This window comes from Colius striatus, chromosome 1 (genome assembly GCF_028858725.1).
Source record: "Colius striatus isolate bColStr4 chromosome 1, bColStr4.1.hap1, whole genome shotgun sequence".
NCBI lineage: Eukaryota > Metazoa > Chordata > Aves > Coliiformes > Coliidae > Colius > Colius striatus.
Window position 1 is genome coordinate 117430076 of NC_084759.1, and position 17876 is coordinate 117447951.

The following is a 17876-nucleotide window of genomic DNA, read 5'->3' on the forward strand; positions in this document are numbered from 1 at the left end:
TATATATGATAAATTGCCTGTCTGCACAAGTGACCAGTTCACTGACTGTTGAATTTCACAAGCTTCTAATGTTGCTAATTGTCACATGGAAGTAATGAATTGAGTCACTTGAGAAAAATCTGTTCCAGATCATGTAGGGTTTTTCTTTACAGTTATGGAGGCCTGAATTACTGAACTCTAGGAAATGTTCCTTTTGGGTTTTTCCCACTTTAAAATATAGATATTTACCAGAGTAATAAATGCACAGGAACTGATGGGACACAAGTTTCTCAAAGTTACAGTCACTGCTACGTATTTTTTTCTAACATGTCTGTTCAGATTTTGCCTTTTATCTGTGTCACAGATTTTCCCAAGGCGGATCACCAAACCTTTCATAGGCGGGAGGATTCTTAATATTTTAAGGTTCAGCATTCGTTTTTAGCCTGAGACAGCCAAGGGAAAACTAGCCAGAAAAATTGTTCAACAACATTATGTTAACGATTTTACATTTCCAAATGAATAATAAGTAGGTTTTCTTCTCTTCCATAACAATTATCACTACATTGTAAATGTCACACCAGTGTTGTATAGGTGCAATGTACTTTTGACTGCAAGTGGAGGAGAACACAAATCCCTCCTCTAGATGATGTGTCATGGCATAGTCCTTTGAAGACAGGTTCGTTTCAGTTGTCACATTTAGTCAAGAGGAGGACTTCATTTAAAACCCAACACATGGTCAGCATGTAACCATTATTATGATATCAAAAAAAGGTAAATAATCTTCAAATAACTGCCGTTAAGAGACTCTGCATCATTTGGGGAATAAATATAAGTGCAAGACAGGATAAAACAAGGTACAGTTATTAGTCATAAAGAGAAGCAAGATAAAGTAAAAGGGAATTCAGGAAGAGGAGAGGCATAGGTAGAATTTAACAGCAGTTCTCAAAGATGATTTATGAGATTTGTACACACATCAGGAGATAATCCAGTCTAGAGCCTAAAAAGGCAAAAGAAACAAAACTGCCAAAAAAAGAAAGATACTAAGTTGGGTTTGGGTTTTTTAATTTGTTAGTGATTTTGATTTCCAGTTGAAAAGAAGAAAAAGAAGAGAGTGATAATTTTTTTTTATAGATAGCATTTGAAACTAATCCATTCAAATCTGCATTTAAAAGCAATGGCTTTGTCATGTGGCAGTAATTTGTACATTTTACCCACTGTCTTAAGAGATGCAAAAGTCTCCATAAACATGTCTTACTTCCCCTCTCTGGAATGTAACTTTGAAAACCTGTAATGAAAACAGTATCTAATGAAAGAGCAAACATGAGTGCCATACAATCCCACAGATTATATAAGCTCTTTGATTTTTGTCCGGTACAGTTACTGCTGATTTATTATTAAAGCTTAAATCAGTCAAGATAGATTACCGCCCAATTCCAAGCAGCGACTTGCTAAGTCTCTGGTATCTAAGTTAATTCCTTCACACGTTCCCCTCCGTTCATAACCCAGCTTTCTTCCAGGTGCTGCTTTGCCTGCCATGAAGCTGCTGTGCTCTGGGGTCCCATCAGCTAGCAGCATGAAACAGTTATGACACCACATGCTACTCATACAGATGCATAATGCTAGCAAAGTTGACTCAGGAGCTTGTGATTTCTATGTTTTAATTCATTCCGATTTCTTTTGTATGCATTTGCTTAGGGGTGTGTCTGTATGGGCAGGGCTTACTTTCCCAGCACACTGCCCAGAGTTGCTGATACAGCTCTGAAAGCCACAGAAGCACTTCTCCATTTAGTATTCTTTTAACAGTAAAATGCTCCTGCTCTAAACAAAGCCCAAATTGCACTCCATGTGCAATTACTGACACTTGTCAAAGTATCCCAAAGTTTTTGGAGCTAACAAAGCTGCAAACATGTTTTGAAAACATTAGTCCCTGGATGACTTTACTAGCACAACTTGAAAGTACAGTCCTTTAAGGAGCTAATTCCTGCTTATATAATCTGTAGGATTGTGTGGCACCCCCATGTTTGCTCTTTCATTAGATACTGTTTTCATTACAGGTTTTCAAAAGTTATATTCCAGAGAGGGGAAGTAAGACATGTCTATGGAGACTTTTGCATCTCTTAAGGATCTAATCAGCCTTGTTATTTAATTTATTGAGAATTTTGCATCAATTTTCAGGGAATAGAGTGCAGACCTAAAAAATAAAAAAACATCTCAAACTGAGCTTGTGGGTTCTAATGATGTGCTCCAGATTATCTCTTTCTTTAGCATAGTTAAGCAAGCCTTCCACAAAGCACGTTAGAAGTATTTCTATTAAGAATACATGATTTCCACTAACATCTGAAAACCTCAGTCAAACAAAACAAAATCATTGTAAGCATTGCTGATATCCATTCTGCTGTTTGGAGAAAGAAGACTCCTTTTTTCTTAACAGAGAACTATCTGTCCAATGGAATTATATTTGGTTAAGTCGTGGCCTGTAGGTAGCCGTGAACCTTTGGTTCTGGTGGTCAGCAGTAAGAATCTTGTGGCCAAAGTTTGTGGGGATTTCATTTAAGTCCATTGACTTTGCTAATGCCAAATTCTGTGAAGTTAGTCATTGTTGTTTTAAGTACTCCTTTGCATAAATAAAATAAGAATTTTTTAAAAAAATATATGTGCTTCAAAAATAAAAAAGGACGGATTTTGAAGCAAAATAGGCAGGAAAAACAAAGGCCTTTGGTGATTGACAGTACAAGATACAGAACATTTCAAATCCTAATCCATGAGAGGATGTTTGCATCTGGACCCATAATGGAGTCCACATGCCCCAATTAGATGCCTGGACTCCATATATGTGTGTAAGGGGATTTAAGTGCCTTGGAGGAGAATTCACAAAAGCCACTGTTTGGGGAGCTGCCTAAGCCAGCCAAATAGGAAAAGCTGAAGACTGCAGTTTATCCTAAATCCTAGCTCTCTCCTGGGTTTAAGTGCCTTCTGGTGAATGAAGTACACAAGTCACTCTGCTTGCAGCTCATAGCGCACAATCCTCTTTTGAAGGCAGATGCCAAATTTTTCTTTCAAACTCTGAGCAGCCATCAGTACTTCAAGCACAGTCTTACTCAGAGGAGAAGAGGCATCTAATTCCTTCCTTTAGTGAAGGACATTAAAATGCACATTTGCTACCTCCTGCGTATGCCCCAGCATCAGTTCCCAGGAGGTTGGTGGGAGCTGGCACAGGTCACAGCAGACCCAAGGAGGCCTGGGGAGGAGGAAACCCAAAAGAGCCTTTGTCTGAAAGCTTGAGGGCCGTCAGCAGGCAACGAGAGTCTCAGGTTCGTGTCCTGAACTCAAGAGGGTTTGTGCACTGGGACCAAGCAGCCCTTGAGGAGGACTTCAGCAGCCTGCCAGCTCAGGCAACAGCTAATCAGTCCCTGATCCATGACTTAGATTTTGATCATGGACTTAAGTGCTTTAATTTTCTCCTCCAATCCTATTTCTTTGTATGGTTCCAGCCCCACTTCTGCCTCATAGTGCCACCGATGGCTAGAGAGAGGGCAGCATCTCCCTTCAGTCTGGTAACAACATGTTTGTCAGCCTATAACTGCTGGCATAGTCCTTCCCCCTGGCTACTGTACTGATGAAATGCAAGTGCCCGTTGTTACTGTGCATATTTTATGACAGGTAGACAGAAGAACTGAGCACTGACCAGCTTCAGCCTACGTAGTAACTAGTCTCACAGTTAACCAGTGGTCATGGGTCTAAATGGCTGAACATTTCATATTGTTTCTCTTGGAGGAGAGTTGAGAGACTTAAATAAGCAAGCAATAGTATTTGCTCTTCAGTACTTGGCTTTGTTTTCCTTGGTTGGGTCATTCCAAGGTGAGAGATACAGTTTAAAGGACATGAAATTACTGTATCACATTGAATTGCATATAGGAAATTATTTCTGCTTCATGGCACCTTTGAAGTTTAAACAACATCTTTTCATGGGTCCAGGATAAGTGTATGTGATTGCGGTCGGAGGTTCTTTTGTGTGTGTGTTTCAGAAGTAATCTTTTTCTTTACCGTGCTTTTGAGACATGTGGCAAACATTTACTGTAAGCATTAACTGTATCAAACCTCTGGGGAATATTTCACAATTCAGGTTGAAAGCTTTGCTGGTGGTGTCAGGCTACTCTTATTTCTGCCCTTGTAGCTGGGAAGAGAGTGGCATCTGTGTAAGCCTGTACATGTTACACTTGTTAATAAGTAACAATGATTTCAATCTTTGTCTCTCTGCCCACTAACTAGTCAAGTGGTTATATGTTGAAGTAGACTTGAATAAGAAAGATTTCTTACCTGCTGTATAAGAGGGAAAGAGAGAAGGTCTTTATGGACAGGTCTGGCATGATACAGGGATGTGTGTATGTAGTTTATTCGTGGTGACAGTGCAGAGGAGCACACTAGAGTTTTGGTGGTGATTCACCCAAGGGCCAGATTATGAAGAGACGTGCATTAGTGGCTCCACTGTCAACCATCTAGCAACTTTCAACTTCATGCCTGCCCATAGATATGACCCAGAGAATAAAGGGTCTTATATAAACACTTAAAGCCCAGTTTTGAGACCATTTTAACCAAATGAGTGTCTAGTTGTGGTCATTGTCATCTCAGTCTTTACCAAGAAAAGTAGTATAAAAAGTAAAACTTTCCCATTCAGTAAATCTGATTGTGAGAAAATATCTGCTTAATTTTTCTGAATGGAACGGTGTCAGGTCATGACTAGATAAGCACATCCTAACAAATATGGTGATATTTACAATATTTTAGAATAAAATAGCTTTTGCTAAATAATTTCAAAACATCCTTCTATCTGAGTGGAGCAGTCTAGTGTTTAACCTTCTAAGGTAAGATCATTTCTTCCACTGTTTGAGCAAAGGCAGAAGTATGCAAAGGGCAGGAATTTCTTTAACAGCAAACAACTTTCCAATAAAAATTGTCAGAGACAGGAGGTTTTTTTCAAGAAAAATATTTTACAGACATTTGTTATTGTTTTCATATCTCCCTTGGACTGGGACTTCAGTGTTCTGAGGAGCTGCAGAGTTAGAACACAGCAAATAATAAGAGAGAGAGAGAGAAGCTGCTCTTTCTCTCGACAGGCTCATCAAAGCACAGTGAACGGAAATATTCTAAGTGGTAACAATTCATCTCCAAAACAGAGCCTCCAAAGCCTTTTGGTTTCATTTAAAAAAATAAAAACACGAAGTCAGGAAGCAGCATGAGGGCGAGAGCCAAGAAAACACATTTTGTACGCCATCAAAGTGAGAAAAGGAACAAATGCTATGCCGTGCCAGTTTCAGAAAGAGGCAATCAAGCAAATTTTATTGCATGAAGGCAATGTGTAAGGCCACAGGATTGCAACAGGAGTCACAGAGAACAATAAATTGTTTCAAATTAAGATCAGGCCATGTCAGAGCCTCACACAGATTTCTTGCTTTATAGTTCAAGAACTACCAGGACTGTTAAAGTAAACACTATCCAGGTTGCAAAAGCAAGAGTATGATTACCACAAAAGTGGCACATGAAATAAAGTTTCACTATAACCAAAAGCCTTCAACCAAATAACCAGTGCACCCAGAATTAGACTCTTTTTCTTCATGAGATCTTGTGATCTTGATGCCTTGTTAAGGGTTAATGGCTCCCATCTAGATCACCTTAAAGGACTTAAGTTTAATCAGGATGCCTGCAGTACTCAAGAAGAGGAGGGAAAAGAGAGCTCTAAACCTCTACTAATAGAGTTCTAAACTCTGCTAAAGTCCTTACTTCATTGTGATAATAGAGAGGTTAAACTTATCCTTTTCCAAAAGGCCTGCCTGCCTGCCTTCCTGCCTGCCTCACACACCTGAGCAGTACCAGGGCTTCCCAAAATGTCCCACTGCAGATCCCACCTCACTGTCCACTCATCCAACTCACACTTTCCGGGTCTTCCTATGAGGGTGTAATGGGAGACAATATCAAAGGCCTTGGTGAAGTGAAGGTAGATGCCATCCACTGCTCTCCTCTCATCTAGCCAGCCAGCTGGTCAAGCATGACTTCTTCTTGATGAATCCATGTTGACGCCTCCAATAACCATCTTTTGCTTCACGTGTTTAGAGGTGACATCCAGGAAGAGCTGTTTCATCACCTTTCCAGGGATGAAGCTGAGGCTGACTGGCCTGTAATTTCTTGGGTCTTCCTTCTTGCCCTCTTTGAAGACTGGAGTGACCCTCCAGTCACCTGGCCCTCCTTCAGTCCTCAGGCACCTCACCTGTGCTCCACAATCATTCACAAATGATGGAGAGTGGGTTGGCAATAACACCAGCCAGCTCCCTCAGCACTCATGGGTGCATCCCATCAGGACCTATGGATTTATGGGTGTCCAGATTGCCTAGTAGATCCCTAACTCAATCCTCCTCAACTGAGGGAAGGTCCTCCTTTCTCCAGAATTTCTCTCCATCTTCCAAGGACTAGGATTCTTGAAGGCTGGCTTTAGCAGTAAAGACTGAAGCAATGAAAGCATTCAGTAGCTCCACCTTCTCTGTATCCTCTTCACCATGCCACCCAACTCATTCAGCAGTGGGCTCACATTCTCCCTAGTTTTCCTTTTGCTGCTGATATACTTGAAGAAGCCCTTCTTGTTTTCCTTTACATTCTTTGCTAGATTTAATTCCAAGAAGGGTTTAGTCTTCCTAGTTTCATCCCTGCATGCTCTTGACAACATTCCTATACTCTTCCTAAGCAACCAGGCCCTTTATTTGTGTGTTTCTGTCTGTTCCCTTTCCTCTGACTGGTGAAACAAATGAGAAGCACAAGAGCCGTTTCTGTCCACTTTTCCTTCTTCTCCTCAGGCTTGGCATCAAGCATAGCTGAGCTAGTCTGAAAAGCCAAGCCTACACAAATACTACATCCGTAGATACTTCTGCTGTTAAATGTTTAATAAAAAGATTGTCTTGTCTGCAACATCTGTAACAATTTCCCATTATCATTACCAAGAGCACTTTATAATCAGGGTTTTCCTTTATGTTGTCACTCCTTGGAAAGTGTTTAAGAAAAATACATAGCCTGGCACTTATTTGTGGATTGCAGATCTCAAGGAATGGAATTTTTGCATACATATTGAAGCCTTCCTAAAGCTATCAAGATCTACTAATTCACACAATGCTCCTCCTCTAAGCTGCCTTCCCAGACACTTGAAAGAAAGCCCTTAAAGCAGGCTGTATTAGACTAATAATGTATATAGTCCAGACTGGATCTTTTGTGTCTCTTTAGGATTTGATGCACCTTCACAAAGAATGTATTTTATTTTTTCTGCTTTTAGCACAAGAATTAATCAAGTCAGGAACTAAGAGTTCTGTGACCAGTAAAACCGGTAGATACCCTTCAGAATAAGACTCCCTGCCACTTCTGAGTGTGTGAGTGAAGATTTAGGATATATTTAATTTTATTAATTGCCATAGGAAGAGATGGTCTTCTCTTTCCTCACTTGTGTCTACACCCATACATCCAATTAGACGGAGCATTTCACTGATTAACAAGCTTAATGATGAGCCATACAGATTTTTCATTTGTCATTTAGAGCCAACTGCTAGCGTACAGCATGTTCACAAAGTTGTAGCTGGCTGAACCAAGAGGTATGTAGCAAAATGGAAACTTCTTACACTTTTACCAGAGAGTATAATTCACAGCAGCACTGCTAGAGGCACTGCTTTGGAATAAAATGCTGTGACACACTTTGCAAACCATTGTACCATAATAACATTGCAAACAATTGTACCATGAATATTTGGGACCCTGTTACTGTACGTAGGCAGCACAGCCTATCACAGGGCAGAGTAAGGCCAAGGGTGATGAGTGACAGCTGAGTGGGAGGTTTCCAAAGAAAGCCTGTAGCTTCCTGTCCACACTGGTTTGCAACCAATAATCATCACCTCCTTATCAACACCTTGAGGTTCAGCCCACTGCATCAAGCACTCCTGTCTGAATCACATCTCTAGGTGTTTGGTTTGAATTTGTTTAAGGGTAGGGGTCTGGCAGTAGATGGGAAGCATTTTCACTAAAACAATTTCCAAACTAAAGATGTCCCTAGGAGACCCTCCGTTGACTATAAAAGTATTTTCATGAAAACCAGCCTCATTGCCAGTGGGCTGCGCACAGCAAACTCGTTACATCTGATCAGGCAAATTCCTTGGACCGTGTCAGTGCCTGTGTTCCACCGGGAGCTCCTTCTGCAGCGCCTGGTAGCACCAATGCTTCAGAGAAGGAGCCCTCAGTTCATTTCCCACACTGAATAAACAGTCTGTGCTTGGACACATTGGCTGCCACTCCCAGGCTCCGTGCCAGGAGGGCGATTACGTGCCGATAAGCAGGGAGGCAGCTCTATCCTTTGATCATTTTGTGTGTTCCACATGATTAGGGACAGGTCTATATGCCTCCTGCAGCCCATCGCTGAACAGGGAGCTAATGGAAGTGGCTTAAGTGTCTCCATCAAAGCCTCCTGCCACCAAGACTGTAGGCAAACTGCCCAGAAGAGAGCATTATGCAGAGGATTCAAGCGCATGCTGTATGGCAGAGAACAGGAAAATGTATTCAAAGGCAGGTATTTGCTAAATCCTACCTATAATTAATTCTAATCCCATAATTAAAGTCGCCTGCTTTTCTGCAAACATTCCCCCACGTTGGTCCTTCCTCCCCACCCCGGGGTCTGACACCGATCCATGCAAACGAGTACATGCCTCCATGCAAGAGAGCTGCATCCCCAGGGACTGTGGTCACGCAGCCAGTGATGCCCAGCTGACTGATCCCTGTCATGGCTCCCTGCCATCTGACTGCAAGTAGCTTTCGGGCGTTTTCCAGCAAACAGCTTCTGGGCCAGATCCTCAAAGACAGGCAAGAGACCAGCTCCCCTTGGAAACCAATTAGCAGCACCAGGCATCTGAATACCATCATAAATCATGAGCTTCATGTTTGTGTTGAGGCAGCAGAGCCCAGCGGCTGGCAGTTAGAGGTTGTGGAGATGCCAATCTAATCATGCCCAGACTTGCAGAGGGAGATGGAGATGCCTGTCCAGGCCCACATAGGTAGGGTCCCAGCAGACTAGGTATAGCGAGATGACTAAAGGCAACATAATTGCACTAGAACAGGCTGCCCAGATGGGTTGTTGCATCTCCTTCTCTGGGGACATTCAAAACTCACTTGGATGAGTTCCTGTGTGACCTACTCTAGGTGGCCTGATCTGGCAGCGGGGTTGGACTACATGATCTTTCGAGGTCCCTTCCAACCCTTAAGATTCTCTAATTCTGTGATAACTATGTCCACATGGCCCAATTTCTCCTTCCCGTCACGGCCACTTGCAGTCCCAGGATGTGTGTTTTCACATCTATGCACACACAAATACCTGCACACAGACCACCATTCTCATATCTATATGTAGATACAGACATACATGTAAACATACACTGTTTGGGAGTAAGAAACAAAGGAAGTCCAAGGGAACTGGTTTCATACAGAGAGCTGGGCGATCATCCTAACTGAGCACACGCACAAATGTATTTGCAAAAACATGGGAGCAGAGGCAGTTGCTTTGTCTTTGGAAATGGATTTACAAATGGATAAGCAGAGAACTTCCCAGGCATTGAAAGAAAAGATCACCTAGTTAGCATTGAAGCCAAAGGCAGCTTAGAGATGTCTATCAGTTGTGAAGATGAAGCCGTTTATTCAGATGGGTTCACGCTTCTCTTCTGTAGGCGCCATTTTGAATGTCATTAAAAAAAATAGAAATAGGCATTTGCCACATGTTGACTATTCCCCATTAGCAGCAGGTTTATGCATGTGTACATTTTAAAATGTTTATTATGACAGTCCTTGTTATGACTGTCTTAGATTTAATAAATACCGCATGATAATCAGACACAGTTGTTAGACCTAGAGGAAAATATGATTTAATTTATTTTTAACATACCGAACAATAGCTGTTTCTTGGTAATCTAAACTGAACACAGACACACTACTTCTTTTGCTTGGAGGGGGCAGCGAAGAGGAAGGAGAGGAAAAAAAAAAACCCAAACCTGATCTCTGTGGGAGAGTTTCACAAGAGGCAGAAGGCATTTGCCATAAATCCTACTTTCTTCCCTACTGAATGCACTGGCCTTATAGGCTCTTTCTCAAAGTAAACTCTTCATCAAGAAACAGCTGTTGCCTTCAACGAAGCTGTAGGCACCAGGAAAAGTAAAATGATGGGGTACCCCAAACCTGCTTGGGCTGAGGTCAGGCACGGAGCAACTGTCTGCTGCCAGTGGCATGGCTGAGCCCTCGCACAGTGCCTGCACTGCCCCTTACTGTCCTCCTGCTCTTTAGGGCTGAAAATAAGATGGAATCAGCGTGGCTAGTCTGAATTTGCATTATGAAACTGGTTAGCTTTCAGAGGATATTTGTGCCAAGTTGTATACAGTTGCCTTCTCTCCTTGTTTTTATGGGGGGTATGACTGAACTTTCAAAAAGAAATCCCCCAAACTGAGTTTAATTAGTTTTGATTGCAAATTCAAAAACATGTGTCCAAATGACAGAAAACCTTGCTTGGCACAGAAAGGCAGTAGAGTGATTTATATTCAAGTGGTAATGTGTGTACTAAGTGGCAGCCTAAGCTCTGAGCAAATACAAAATTATTTATCAGGCAGAAGGATTGTTGGTTTTTCCTGCCCTTGAAAATACAAGTTTCCGCTAAAATTCAGTCTCTGTGCAGTACAGCATATCCTCAGATCCCTTCAGAAAGTACTCATTGATTGACCAGTTAGTCCTCAAAGGAGTTTAATGATCCAGAAATTCATTTTAGCTGAGATGAAGTTTTGAAACAGTGTCTTTGAAAATCGTGGACAACGATGTGCCGGGAACAACCACCACCATTTGCTTGAATTTTTACATCTAAAGACATCCCCCATTGAGGTCATCCCAGCTATTCACTGGACATCCTGCTCTGGCAGGGGGGTTGGACTAGATGATCTTTCGAGGTCCCTTCCAATCCTTAACATTCTGTGATTCTACAATGTTCCCGTGGGCTTGGACCCAATCCAGCCCCAAGAGCAGAGTCATCCCTGGCTACACCATTGCAGGTACTTGATAATAAACTCGGTTGTCAAGGTTACTCCAAAAGTAGCCATGTGCCTAACCACTTTTGATCTCAAGTGAAAAACATCTTAGAGAATTTAGCTTTTTGGTAGAAAATATTTTTTAGTAGCCCTCTTCTGGGCACAAACTCTCTGGAGCCACTGGGATGTTTATTTTGCAGGTTTTGTGGCACTCATTTTCCACGTGGCAGCACTGGCAGGTCTAGCCCCTCAGAGAAGTGGGGAACTGGTCCCTGCAGCTTTAGGCAGCCTCCATGGAAGGGACTTCAGGGCAGAGGAGTTCAGGTCATCGAGATTTACTCATACTTTGTGCCTCTTTGGGAAATACAACAATTCAAAAGCAACACGTGGTAAATTGGGCCCATGGGGCTAGTCTTTGGGTGAGTGTATCTTCGAGGTTCCGAGACACAGTAAAATTCAGTTAACCACAAAATTGGTTGCAGAGCGATCACTTCCCTGTAAGGACTGATAAATCAAAGTCTAGCTTGTACTCTTTGCAAGACCACCTATGATTTCAAGTCCCCCATGGACAGGCATCACTCTTTCCATACATTCTTTTTGCAATTTGGCTAAACCAACCATTATTTCTTCACACCAATTCAAGAATTACGACAGCAGGTACATTTTGGTTTGTCTTCAGCTTCTACTGACAAATGCAAATAGCCAGAGAAAGGCCCTTCTAGTTTTCTCAGGGGAACAGCTCTTCCAAAGAGATTGTTGAGAAATGGTCTCACTTGAGCTTTGCCCATAGAAGTGTATTTTTTTCAGGGATTCGCTCACCCACAGGACCAACCACACGCGTTCACACACAAGCAGATGAACACTGCGGTTTAGGATAATGCTCCTCTGCCCTCCAGCAGCTTGTTCCACCCTAGGTAAAGCAAAACATTTATTGTGTCTTAATCTGAACGACTGGTGCAAACTGACGCGTCACACTCTAGGAAGGCATAGTTGCTTCTCTTCCATCTTCCTTCTGACATTCAGAGAGTTACAGTAAAACTTTGCTTTCTCTGAGACTTTGGTATCTCTAAAGGTGCACCTGTGCACTGTTTTACCTGCCATAAATACACAGACCCATGACCAGTAAAATCCCTTTCCAGAAACCCAGTAAAATCCCTTTCCGAAGCCAGCTTACGGCTCTGCTGACAGACATCAGGTCACATTATATGAACATGTTTGGAGATGACCCCCAAATTGCTGGGATTTGGGTAAAAGGTGTGGGAAGTCTTACACTTTGTCAGCATTTTCAGCACAGGTTTTTCTCCTCCTCTCTCTACTGTTTACTTAAGTTTTATCACCAACTGAAAAATCCCCTTTTCCTGTTCATAAGCTCAAGAGGACCTGTCCAACATTTAAGATCTATATGCTTCTCTTAAAAACCAAGAGCAAGGTTTTCAGTTGCCTTTAGACATTTCAAGATGATGGTGGTTTCCTAGCGAGGTCTTCAAACAGAGCGAGCTGTGCACCCAGGCATCAGAAACAAACTGCAGGGCAGGTATAAAAGACCTTTAACTTCTCTTTCCCAGTACATAAATAACTTTTTAGAGAAGCTGAGTAGGATGAGACAGTCGGTGAGCTGAAACACTGAGGGACGATCCCAGGCATACCTCATGCTTCAGGACAAGCTTGCCTTATAGTGTCAGTATCAGGTAGCAATAATCCAGCTGGACCCACAGCTGGGAGTTAGAGAGCAGTAGTAGTCACACACATATGACTGTACCACATTTCTCACCAAGACAAATTTTGTCTGATCCCTCCCTTCCTTTGGGAACAGGAGGAGAGACAAGCTGTACAGCTGACACCAAACACGGGCTGCTTCCCAGGTACATGTGGCAGATCCCAAGACCCAGACAGCTCACACGAGGCCACTTGGGGAGGCTCTGACCTCCTCCCATGACTGTGTCAGCCAAGTCCCATCTAGCCCAAGGTTGTTCAGTAAATAAACCCCAACCTTCCACTTCAGCTTGTCACAGGCACAGGCCCCAGCCAAAATCAATAGATGAGAAGCAATTTGTCATATCCAGGCCACGCTTTTTAGGTTACAATGAGTCAAAAAAAAAAAGTCAGTAAAAGAAACACAGACTTAGTGAGATCACCTAATTTTCTGGAGCCTTTCTATCTCTAGAAAGTCTTGCCTGATCTCCCTCAAAGTTTCCAGAGGCGCACACAAAAGCATCACGTGTCCCGCCTGCTAAGCCGCAGGTGCACCCACCGCGTGCCGCTCGGCAGCAGCAGCAACAGCAGCAACAGCAGCAGGGGGAGGTTGAGTTGGCCCTGAGCTGCGGGCAGGGCTGGCGTCTCCCCGTAGGAAAGCTTTTCCAGTTATTATTTCAAATAGCTCCCACTCGCACACAAAGCTCTTGTTTTGTAATAAAAACAAGGAGAAAAAAAAATCCCATCCAAAGGAATTTTACCTATTTCCCTCTCCACTTATTCCACTGAAGTGATCTTTTTTTTTAAATCAAACAAACCCCCAAAGACTGGCCATCAGAACAACGAAGTAGGCAAGAAGCTAATTTAATAAACTCATTCTTCAGAAGCCACCCTGCCCTTCATACTTCAGGTTTCAACAACAGTCCTAAATTGTCTAATATATTCCATTTATTTATTTATTTATTTATTTGAAAGGTTTCACTGCATATCCGTCTTCATACAGGCAATGCACGTCATTTGGGAGACATGGGCAGAATGCTCCAAATTTTCCAGTAACTGGCTATGTTTCCTGCAAACTGAGGCAGGTATTAGTTATTCCATTCAGCTACAGAGACAAAGCTGCAACCAATTACTCGTTATGGTACAGAAAGGAACAGAAAGGCCAACGGAGACAAGAGTGGGAATATCCCACCCCCACCTCACCCTTCCAAAACAGGATCACTCAAGGTCCGCGTGCCCAGATGAAGCTGCAGCTGGTTAATAAGTCACCATGTCTCTGCTGAGCTGTGTAACTGATGACTACGTGCAGGCTGCCCTTGCAGCCCAGTGACATCAAGTTTAAGCAGAAATACCATGTCCTAAGACACTGCTGTTTCAGCTCACAGCAAAGCAGCCAGCTGTGGGCTAACAGCCACATTCAGCTCTTTCAAGATGAAGCATTTGCTGAAATGCTTTGCTGAACAAGGATGAGCGACTGTGCTTGGGCTTTAGCTACACTTACAAACTTCTGTACATCTTGGCTCTGGTTCTCTTTTGCCACATGGCAGCTGGTTACATCCAAGACCTTAAATTCCTGGGAGAGAGAGTGACTGTAGACACTGATCTGTGCAACATATGCTCCATCTAGTGTTTATTCACAAATACTTCATTTTCTCAAGTGTAGTTTTTTTTGCTGTTAACGCATCGTTTCAGCATTTCAGTAGTTCATTTGTCCATTTAGGATCATTAATCAAAATATTGACATATTGTTTTAACCACACAATTTTGATTAAGCCTCCATTTACACCTTCTGTAATGATGATATGCTAATTTTTATTAAGATATTAGATTTCATAGAACAAAATGAAGGAGAAGTGTTTTAAAAGAGCAGCAAGCATCCTCCAGGAATAAACATACAAACTCAATGACACTCAGTGTTACCATTTGGTCAATAACCTTCAGCACAGCACAGTGCAGGGAGAGAAGCAGCTTTTCTGGGACAGTCCATGCCAGCCCTGTGCTCAAGCCAAGATGCATGGCAGTGAGTGGGGAAAACACGAGCCGTGACTGGGGTTCAATGCCTGCAGTGCCACTGACCTACCCCCTGAGCTCACCAACTTTTGCAAATGCCCACTGGGCACACATTCACACCCTCTGCCTGCTGGGCACAAGCCCCTTGCAAAGGGCCAAAGTCCCACCCTCCCAAATTACTTTGAGGCCCATTTTGGAGGGCTGCTGTGCACTACACAGCATTGGAGGAGGCAAGCAGAGCCACTTACTGCCCCCTTCTCCATAGATACATTTCCTCCCTGCAGCCCCAGCTACCTCCTGCCCTTCTCACAGCTCCCACCTGCCCAACACCACGTTTCCATAAGGCTCCTCAGAGGACACATCCCAGCCCACGTCAGTCATGCTGCCCCTCAAGTGAGGGGGTCTTCCTGCATACTCGGTTGAAAAGCAGTCACTGCAGGAAAAGGGGGGAAGCTGCTCTCTGCAAAGGCTACCTCTCAAGGCACAGGGAGTATAGTGCTGAGCCCCATGGTCACAAACTGAGGGCTCTTTTTGTCCTCTGTCAAGCCAGGCTGTGGGGGAAGGACGAGAAAATAAGCAGGTGGCACAAAGCCCTTCACTGGCTCCTCAGACCACCCTCGTCACCACTAGGCTCAGCAGCTGCTGGTTTGGCAAAGCTCTGTCAGTGGCCTTCATGATGGGGCCTTTTCCAGGTGTCCAGGCTGGCTACAGCGACCTGGCCAGGGCAATTACTATCTGCATTTGAAAAGCACGGGGCCTGCCTATCCGGCTGTGTTGTGAGGCAAATTGCAAAATACTCTGCTTCAGAGTACTCCAGAGTACTCCAGAGTACTCCAAAAACTTGCATTGACCTCAAATTTGCACTCGTTTAGCGAGTTCCAGGTTCCCAATTTGATGCTTAGTTGCTAGTAACACCCTTACTGCAGAAAGGGAAGGCAATCACAGATGGGACAAGAAGTCCTAAGCTTATATTTTCATAAGGAAGAAAAAGAAAGAAAAAACAACCCCATTTTGTTGTGTTAGCACGGCTGGTGAGGTGTTGGGCCAAGCTGCCTGGGCAGGGAGATGCAGTAGAAAGGGAGAGTCCTTGGACTCTGCAGCCACAGGGCACAATCCTAAGCAGAGATTTAAGCTGCAAAAACTGAGCTGTCATCACTACAGAAAGCATTGCACAAGGAGTGTTGATAATTTATCTTCCTTGGGCAGAAAGCATTGAAGATATCCCCACATGCACCTGCCTGCTGCCCCCCATTGCTGGATCTTGCAGCAAAGCTCCTCAAACTTTGTGTTGAAGTTACTGACACAAGTGAAAAAGCAGCATATTGCAGCTTGGGGCTGGGACAGAACAGGTTCCTATATGGAGAAACCACTGAGGGCACCACAGGAGCTGTAGCAGGGTGTCCTCCAGGCAACACCTCTACCAGAGACAGCTTGTAGAGGTTCAGGCCTTCTTTACTGCAGTAAGCAAGCACAGGTCAGCCCTAACAGGAAATGTACAACACATTAAAAACCATTTTCTGCCAACTGTGAGTTTTGTTTTTTGCAGGTGATGGCAACGTTGCTCTTCCCTGTGCAGCTGCTGGCAGTGACTGTCACCATTTATCTAGAGCTGGTGAAGTCTGCTCAAGGTGGTGTCTACTATGGGATCAAGCAGCTGCCACCCCAGGTGCCCCAGTACCAACCCCTCGGACAACAAGTACCTCACATGCCACTGGGCAAAGAAGGCATCCCTATGCAGCACATGGGCAAGGAGGTGCCCCACATGCAGTACGGGAAAGAGTACCCCCATCTTCCTCAGTACATGAAGGAGGTGCCTCAGATGCCTCTGCTTGGAAAGGACAGGGCTCCCAAGAAAGAGAAAGGTAGGCTTGGCATATCCCTCACCACCCCTGCACGGTCCTCTACCTGGTGCCCCACAGCACCATTTGTTCTAAGGGGACTGAAGAAGGGGAATCCAGGGTGGCATCTGGCCATGGGTGGGCAAAACAGGCTCACATGAGCTCTGAGGCAGCTTTGGGTCACCAGAGAGAGGCCATAGTCATCCTCTGGGCTGCAGCCCAGCCTCTGAGCAGCTCTGCCTGCAACAAGACTCCAGTAGCTGGGGCTCGCCCCAGGTTTGTTTAGATGCTTGTTTGAGGCTAAGAGAAACCCCATTATCTCATCCGCCTGCAGAAAACCCTCTGATGGGATTTCAAATGACAGGCTGAGGTCCTGCCCAGAGGTGCTACTGCTCTCACTGCAGCAACCAGACATGAAATAAGAGCCAAGAACCTCAAGATTTGAATTTATGGCAATATTACAGTTTTGTCTGAATTTGTTCAAACACCATTTAGAGGTTTGCGGATTAAAACATACAATTGCTCTTCTGACTATGCAGTCCTCTTTCTGTAGGCTACTTACAAATGTCAGCAGAGATATTGAAGGTACAGGGCATTACTGCACAAGTCTGCATGTAAAAGCACCTTCTGTATTTGTTAGAGGAAGTTTGGTCAATATTAGGATATTTAAGAAAGCAACAAAAAACATCCAAAGTACAAAGGGCAACAAGGAACACTCAGTCTCATAAAATCGTCATGGGGACAGCAAGAGTTTGTGTGACATAAGCTGTTTAACTCCTTGTCTTATTGAGGGTTCAGTGTAACCACAGCCTCTGCTGGCCTCAGAGAGAAACGGAAGATTTCGGGGCCTATTTTTCGAGTGTCTGAACAAGCATGACCAGTTAGTTAAACCAACCTATCTTAAGAGCAAAAGAGATCATCTACGTGCACAAAACACAACACGTGCAGAGGGAGGGTTTCTGCCTCCCAAAGAACAGTTATTTCTCTTGCCCTGAAACCACATCTCTCCCCTTCCCCCTAAACTCTCACTTCTGCATCCATTTTAGGGCTGAAGAGAAGCAGACTTTCCACTTGACACTAAAAGCCTGTAGCTTGAAAAGCAACCAACCCCGCACTACCACTCCCACATAGCAACTCCCTCACCCTGACCTGCAATGCCAAGGGGTCACATACACAAAATTGTGGGTTTGGGCTGTAAAAACATTTTGTGAAGTCTTTGGAAGAGCTCTAACTAGATGTGGCTATGCCAAAAACCTGTGGGAACTTAGCAACGCTGGGTAAG

At 43.7% G+C, this 17876-nt stretch overlaps 1 protein-coding gene across 2 annotated transcripts in view; it reads left to right on the plus strand.

Moving 5' to 3' along the window:
* The window catches only part of COL8A1 (collagen type VIII alpha 1 chain), an 89994-nt gene that overhangs the window by 68017 nt on the left and 4101 nt on the right, over positions 1 to 17876 (plus strand). For both annotated transcript variants that reach the window (XM_062004355.1, XM_062004348.1), the window contains one exon: positions 16303 to 16618. In XM_062004355.1, the coding sequence (XP_061860339.1) occupies positions 16306 to 16618 (313 nt within the window). In that variant the 5' untranslated portion in view covers positions 16303 to 16305. The remainder of the gene's footprint in view (positions 1 to 16302; positions 16619 to 17876) is intronic.